General features: G+C 47.9%; 1 protein-coding gene across 2 annotated transcripts in view; it reads left to right on the top strand.

Annotated features, from left to right (window-relative positions):
• The first annotated feature begins 369 nt into the window (after positions 1–369).
• Positions 370–7,872, top strand: part of SETD1B (SET domain containing 1B, histone lysine methyltransferase) — a 47,914-nt gene continuing 40,411 nt past the window's right edge. For both annotated transcript variants that reach the window (XM_066331676.1, XM_066331675.1), the window contains exons 1-5: positions 370–1,204; positions 1,567–1,721; positions 2,145–2,243; positions 2,741–3,011; positions 6,175–6,287. In XM_066331676.1, the coding sequence (XP_066187773.1) occupies positions 1,132–1,204; positions 1,567–1,721; positions 2,145–2,243; positions 2,741–3,011; positions 6,175–6,287 (711 nt within the window). In that variant the 5' untranslated portion in view covers positions 370–1,131. The remainder of the gene's footprint in view (positions 1,205–1,566; positions 1,722–2,144; positions 2,244–2,740; positions 3,012–6,174; positions 6,288–7,872) is intronic.

Genomic DNA, 7,872 nt, shown 5'->3' with positions numbered 1-7,872 from the left:
TATATATTTAAATATCCTCCTTCTTCAGTGAGTCGTCTGGCACCGTGCTAGAGGCTCCCACCACCCCGCGTGGTGTGGATTCACATGGCGGATCCCCCTTTATGGAACAAAGGAAAAGCCCAGTTGGCCATTTCGCTCCACTGCAGAAAAATGGCTGCGGGTCCCGCGGCCTCTCCTTGGCTTCTGCCGCGCGGCGCTTTTACCCCGCCGTCTAATAACTCAGGCCCCATGGAAGCCGCGCTCCCATTGGCTGCGCCCTCCGCGCTGCCGCCTCCCCAGCCAATGGCGTGGCCGCTGCCGGGGCCGCCGCGGCGCCGCGGCCCCGCGCCCCGGGACGGCCGCGCCATGCGCCCGCCGCGCTCCGCCCGGCCCCGCGCCCGCCGAGCGCCGGGGGCACCGCGCCGCCCGCCTTTAATACCGAAAACAAAATGGAACCTCCCCGCTGATTGGCTGACGAGGGCTCCGGACCTTTAATAAGCAAAGCTTCTCCCCCATCCTTCATCACCCCCCTTCTCTGCGTGTGTCGCCACCCTCCCCTACCAGCCCCCCCCCCCCCCCGCACTCTCCGCCGCAGCAGCGCGGCGGGTCCGCGCTCCACCCGCCCCCGCGGTCGCCCGGGCTCGCCGAAGTCTTCCCCTAAAAAAAGATTGAGAGGAAAAAAAAAAAAAAAAAAAAAAGGCCAAAAAAAAAAAAAAGCCCCTTGTCCCACCTATAGGTCCATCTTGTTTAGAAACAGTTTGCGCTAAGGTAAATGCAGCGGGCAGATTCCACTCGCCCCCCCGCATGCCGTTAACCCCGCGGCGGGGAGGGAAAAAAAAACCCGCGCGTCCCGGCGGCGGCCCATGCGGCGGCGCTCGGCGGCGGCGGGGCGGCGGCGGGCGGCCGCGGGCCGGGGGCTGCGCGGCGCGGCCGCCGTGAATGTGCAGGCGGCGGAGCGCGGTTAGGCGTTCGCGGCGCTCGCAGCGGTGTATTGTGGGATCCCGGCCGCCGCCAGCAGCGAGCACACACAATATGTGGTGGCTCGCGAAAACGGGAGGCAGGAGCCTGGCGGGCAGCCCGCGCCGGTAACCGGCCCCATGTGAGACGGGAGCTCGCCTTTCGCCGCCCGGAGACGATCGGCCGCCCAGCGCGATGTCTTTCCGAGAGACCAAGGCGGGGGAAAAAGCCAAGCACCCTGAAGATCATGGCAAAAAGCAGAGTTCAAGTGAGACTGGGTCTTTTTTTTTTCTTCTTCTTCTTTTTTTTTTTTTTTTTTTCCTTTTTTTTTTTTCCTTTTCCTCTTCTCCTCCTCCCTTTCTGCCTCTTGTCTGGTTGGGGTGGAGGGGGGGGACCCGGTTAGCAATTCCCCCATTTTGGGGCTCGTTTCGCCGTGGATTTCCTCCCTGCCTGGGTGTGTAGAGCGGGCGGCTCGTTAAAAAAAAAAAAAATAAAAAAGCAACACACCGAAACGAAGAGGTCTTTGTTGAATTTTTTTTTTAACTTTACGTTTTTTCGTGTGTTTTTTTTTTCTTTTCCCCTTCTCCCTTTCTCTCTTCTCCCCCCCACCCCCCCCCTCCCCGCGTTCAGGTTGGATCAACGGAATGGAGAACAGCACGCAAGCCAGCACTTCTGTCGAGAAAAGAAATCACCATTGGAGAAGTTACAAGTTGATTATTGACCCGGCTCTGAAAAAAGGACAGCACAAACTCTACCGTTACGATGGGCAACATTTCAGCATGCCTGTGAGTGGGGGGCTCCCGGGTTTCCCCCATTGTGTCGTGTCTCTCCCCAGCAGCCTCCGTCTCACCGGCGTTTTGGGGGCTGGGGGTCCCTCCGGGTCGTGGTAATCCTTGCCGCTTGTGTGTGGGAGAGGGGTCTGGGGGGGACATGCACAGGCACCAAAGTTACAGCCACCTGACACTGTGTATTCAACTGTCAGGAGCACAAACCTGCGGCTTTTTTCTGTGTTTCCAATCTGTGTGCATTTCCCAGCAGTATTGCAATTTGACACGTGTGTGTATGTGTGCACTTTCCCCTTCCCTTGAGACAGCCCGTGCTTCCTTAGGGTTTGTTTTTTCTTTTATTTTTGTCTTAAATTTCAAGTCTTGTTATTGCTGTTTCTGTGTTTTCTCTCCTCCTCTTCCTCCTCCTCCTCCTTCTCCCAGAACTCGGGGATCGCTCCTGTGGATTGTGTCAGGGATCCCAGAATAGGGCGAATATGGACCAAAACTAAGGAGCTGGAGCTGTCTGTCCCCAAATTCAAGGTACTGCCCTGACTTTTGGCTTTAGCTCTGGAAACTTGTTTATCTGGGAGGGAAGCCTGAGTTCCAAATAGTTTAATGGGCCGTTTAAATGACAGTCATATTCCTATTAACATTGTTATTTGGCAAACTTATTATTTAACGATAATCCTCTTTTATGAGAATAACAAGAAATCAATGCATTTGTCTAAGGAGATCACTTGAAGGTTTTGGAGCTGGGGCTTCTGGGGCGGGGGGCAGTGAGGAGGGGCTCTCCACTGACAGCACTGCTCAAAATGCATCTTTGTAGCCCAGAAAGGAGCCGGTTCCAATGAATGGCTGCAGCGGCACAGCCTCTGCTCAGCTCCGAGGTTCACCCGGAGCCTTGGAGGTTTTTATTTCCCCCCAAAGTTTGCAGGGTGCTTTAACCCCCTCCCTCCCGTGCCATCCTTAGGCCCTCCCCCACACCCATTTACAACGCCGATTATTTTTATCGTTCCCCGCCTTGTGCCCCTTTCCAGATTGATGAATTTTACGTGGGGCCAGTGCCTCCCAAGCAGGTCACTTTTGCCAAGCTGAACGACAACATCCGTGAAAACTTTTTGGCCGACATGTGCAAGAAATACGGCGAAGTGGAAGAGGTGGAGATCCTCTACAACCCCAAGAACAAGAAGCACCTGGGCATTGCCAAAGTCATCTTTGCTACTGTCAAGGGTGCCCGGGAGGCTGTGCAGCACCTTCACAACACCTCTGTCATGGGCAACATCATCCACGTGGAGCTGGATACGAAAGGTGAGGGGGCACGTTTGGGGCTCACTCGTTTGGGGTTTGCTGAGCTGCTTCCTGTCCCACTCCCACCACAGAGGCTGTTGCAGAGGGCAGGGGCTTGGTGATTAAAAATACGAAGGGAGCCGGCAGCGGGTCTGGTGTCTGGGGCCTGGGCGAGTCACGTGGAGCCAAATGTGTTGTCTGTTGCTAAGAGACAGCCCTGTAATTTGCAAAATGCTGCCATCCTGCCTGTCCCCTGCCTCTCCCCTGCCCGTCCCTGTCCCTGCTCGCTGCTCTCTCATGTCCCCCATCTCCCTGCCCCACGCTGGTGCCTCTCAGCCACCTGCCAGCGCTGCTGGACCCGGTGGCACCTGCGTTTTGCAAACTGGGTTTTTTTTGGCAAGTCCCGGTGATTCCTGGGGCCCAAATGTGTGGATTCCGGTGGCAGCAGCAGGGCTGGGTGCTGTCCCCTGCGTGCCTGGCATTTCATTGATACTTAGAGCGGGCTGGGGGCTGGCACAGCAGAGTGCACACACAGCACTTGTCAGTGTGTGCGAGTGTGTAAGTGTGAGACTGGCTCTTAAAGCGACAGCGGCTCCCTGTGCTGGAGGAGCCAGCTCCCAGCCCCACTCCCGAGCCCTCAGAAGCCCAATAAAGTTTCTGCAAGTGTGAAGGCATTGCTTTTGGTCTGTTCTCTCTTCTCCAAGCATGCTACTGAAACGGCTTTGCTAAAATCTGCCTGAATTTTAGAAAATGTCTAAGACTGAGGAGGTGTGGAGCAGCTGGTGATTGTATTTCTGCATTCCAGAGGTGGCATTTCTAGTTTAAAACTGGCTTGCTGCACTCTTCCTCGGGAAAAAGACATCACTAACACCATTTTCTTTAAAATGCTGATATTTTTGTTCTGTGTTTAAAGGTCTCAACAGTTTAGTGCACAACCAACACAGCAGTTGGTGTGCCACATGTGATAGAGTAGAACAGGATGTTTATTGACATTACTGACCACTGTTAGAAGAAAAATCACAGTAGCAGTATAATATTTTCTGTTGGGAGCTAGGCTTGACCTTACATGTGTATACTTTGAAACCCTAGTGTCAATAATTTTTACAGACAGGCTCCTTTGCTTGCTTTGAAATGTAAAGGTAAAAATCACATTTAAGGACAAATTAACCATTTGCAGATTTAATAATAAAAGCTCACGCTGTTTTGTAAGTGATGGATGTCTTTATGACAATCATTTTAAACAAGCTGATTATACTGCCTTCCTCCTTGTTCTCCTCCATTTATAAACTAAGCTGCAAGTCTTGACCAGGCAGCTGTTCCAGAAAGTTTGTAGCACCTCAGGGAAATGAGGAGGGGTTTATGCTTCTGTTTCCTGGGAGAAAATGCTGAAGTCAGGTTCAAATTGCATTGCTGTTTTGTTTGCCAGCTTTATGCTTGTAATGTATTTTTTTTTTTTTTTTGTTTTGTTTGTTTTTTTTGTTTTTTTTTTCACAAAGTTGCCTCTCTTTCATTCTAAAAGAGTAGGACTGTCAATGTGCTATAATCTGTCAGAATCAAGTAAAAATGGTATTCCTAAAATAGCATTAGCAGGTTAGGACATGCTTAAAATATATATGTATCATCTTCACCGTCTCTTTCTAGTATTCTGCTGTGCTAGACAATGAAAGGTATGTTAAAAACTTTGTTTTCACAGTGTAGCAAAATAAATTTTAGGAGTGAAAGTGTCATTTTTATCTGTCTCGTGTGAGCATAGGCCTGGGAATCTGAAACTAATAAATCCAGTCTCCTCATCTGAGACAGGATTGTTTAAAGAAACTTCTCTGGCTCAGTTTATCCATCTACAGACTGGACATAAGTAGTAATTACCTGTCTTAGAGCAGTACCTAGGAATCATTTCACATTCATAAACCTCTTTGAAACTGTAACTTCTCCTGCCTTATGTTTGGGATCCAGGAAAAACTATGTAACAATTGCTTTAAATTTTTTTTAAGAACAAGTGAAAATAAGCCTAACGCTTCCATGTCCCTGGCGTTGTAGTGTCATGTGTGGGTGGTTAATATTTCAAGCTTATCTTCAGACTCTTGCAGTGAAGAGATCTATTTTGTCATGACTTTGGTTGAACTTAAACAGTTTACATAGTTGAGGATGAGGCTCAGGACTTTGTTAAATGAGATTTGATACCCAAATAACTTCATCTGTAGCATTTGTTCAAGACAAATAAGTCTTTTTCAGGACAGAATTGTTCTAAGGGGTGCTTTGTTTTTGAATTGGACAGGGTGATTCCCAGGGAGTCTGTGGTGTGATCCTGCAGGACTTTCTCATAAAAGTAGTCCTGGTTTTGGGGAGATATTGCTTGAATTAATTTTCTGGGCTCAGGTGCCAGGTCTGTCCATTTTTCTATGTATTTATCTTTCAGAGCAAAATTCTGACAGTTCAGGGGCTGATTCTGTTGCCTTTGAAGCTGATGACAGATTTCTTACAGACTGCAAAATAAGAAGGATTAAGTTTTTGTAGTAATGAAAAATTCAATATTAAGAAACTGGGTCTTTGTAGACTTTAGGAATGAAAAGGCTGAGGCTCAGTAGCACTATATGGGACAGTTTGCTTCTCTGGCTTTATTCTTTGAAGGATGCCACTGAGTTCTCCTTAAACTAGGGGGAAAAAAATGTTTAATTGGTATCTTTTTGGAAAGACAGGATTAACGGTTTTGTCCTCAGCATTCCCATGCACTCACTGTGTTTGCATTAGTAACAGGCAGTTCTCATGAGCAAGGTGTGTAGGGAGAGCTTTCTGAAGTGGCTCTGGGTGTTGGCAGAGGCTTCTCCCTTGGGTGAGAGTTTCACTTCTCAAATCTGCAAGCTATTTGCTTGGCATTTTGGAGAGGAGGGAAAGGGCTGCGCTCCAGAAAGCATGGTAAAGAGCAGAGCTGCCAAGGAGGCTGAGAAGAGGAAAAAGGATTTAGAAACCTCCTTGTCTTGGCTGGAGAAGGGAGTGTCTGACTTCACTTGCCCAGCAGATTGTTTAAAAACCATCCCTGCGAGCTCCGAGGTGATAGCTGCTCCTCTCTTGCGTGGATGCAGTGGGCTGGGAGTGGTAGCAGGGTCATGTGAGTGTCAAGAATGTGTATTTTTACATGGGTTGTGATATTTCTGTTTAATCAGCTCTTGCATTGTGATCTGTGCAGGTGAAACCCGCATGAGATTCTATGAACTGCTGGTTAATGGTCTTTACACTCCTCAGACCCTCCCTGTAGGCACTGAACAGGACGTGTCCCCAACTGGGAATGAAGCTCTCCAGGTAGGTGTGCTTGGCTTTTTTTAAAGAAAAACTTCCTAGGACATCTCAAACATTAACATTAGCATTTTAACGTTTTTAGCTTAGCTTTTTTTGTGTCTCGCTGTACTTCCAGTGGATGTTACTAATTCACATTTAAATTGAACTTGCTCATAATTGCCATAGCAAATGTACCTCTGAGTGTGGAGCACGTGGCTGACGTGTGCTTGCTTTGCACGGGAGGTGCTTTTTGTCTTTCTGAGTGAAAAATGCCTAGAGAACCGACAGAACGTGCCCTATTAACATTAGAAATTCCTGCAGTTAGGACTGGATCAGCTCTGTCCCTGAGATGAGATTATTCCCTTGAAGTCAGGGGAATGATTTACAGTGGTACATTTGGCCTGGCGTCTGTGGTGCGTAATCCTCAGCGCGCACGGACTTCAGCCTTGCTTAAAGGCTGAGAGGTGGAAGGTGTCTGAGCTTCAATAGTGGCATCAATTTTCCAGAATCTTAATTAGTTGCTGGAATCAGCTTTTAATAAAAGCAATGGACAGAATTCCTGCGGGTTTCCAGGGATCCCTTGATATTTAGGGCACAATTCTCTACATGGATTTGCACGATTACCTGCTTCCCTGTGAACCCCACTGGGATGAGAGGGCCAGGGGGAAGGGAAGCCTGTTTGTGTGAAGTCAGCAGCCTCTTTGGCTTGTCTAAATGTTCTTTGGCTCCTCATTGTAACTTAAGGACTGATTTTAAGACATCACATTTGAAAGAGATTTGGCAAAGATTTTTTTTTCTTCTCTCTACTTCTCTGTACTCATACAACTTCTTAAAATTCCTTGATTTTGTTAATTCTGTGATCAAGGGTTTCTCAGGACAGGTAATAGCTGTACACTGAACATGAAAATCCCATTGATTTGAAAAAAAGAAATGTCTCCTCCCACCAAAGCACCCCAACAGCACCAAGGCAAAACCCTGGTATCCTTTGAACAAAATCTTAAAAAGGTTGGTTCTTCCTTACTTCTCAGCAAGGTGCTTTTAAAGGCAGGAGGGAGGCAAGTAGTGATTTTTCTGGGAGCTCTGCTATGAGTAGACCCTGACTGCTCATTTTTGCTGCTTCCACATCTCAAATAAAAATGGGCAGATTTGTTCTTACTCTTTTTTTTCAGGGTTAACAACAAAACACTTAATTGATGGTATCACCCAAAGCAGTCCCTGCTGTAATTATCCTTAAGATTCTTTCTCTTGATATTTTGTTCATGTGTTATATTATTGTCCTGAATTGATTTTTTTCCCCCAATTACCACCAGAATTATTGCTTTGTGAGTAACTTTTAACTATTTGCATCATGGTTTTGACACTAGAATCTGCCAACAAACTTGTTCGATGTTGTAGTTCACTAAATTACTCCTGACATTTGCTCCTCCTCTCATGGAGAGCAGCAAAGATCTGACAGTTCTGCAAATCCCTGCCTCCAGGCCATACACAAACCCCACTGAAAAACACTCCACAGCACATCCACACTAAAGGTGCAGCAGTGTGGATGTTGTTAAGAACCAGCCACGTGCTTCCTGCTCCTTTCTGTGGGTTTTAGGACAGTTGAGGAAGA

This window comes from Sylvia atricapilla, chromosome 17 (assembly GCF_009819655.1).
Source record: "Sylvia atricapilla isolate bSylAtr1 chromosome 17, bSylAtr1.pri, whole genome shotgun sequence".
Classification (NCBI taxonomy): Eukaryota; Metazoa; Chordata; class Aves; order Passeriformes; family Sylviidae; genus Sylvia; species Sylvia atricapilla.
Note: the sequence above shows the minus strand (reverse complement) of the source record. Positions and strands in the feature narration are given on the sequence as shown.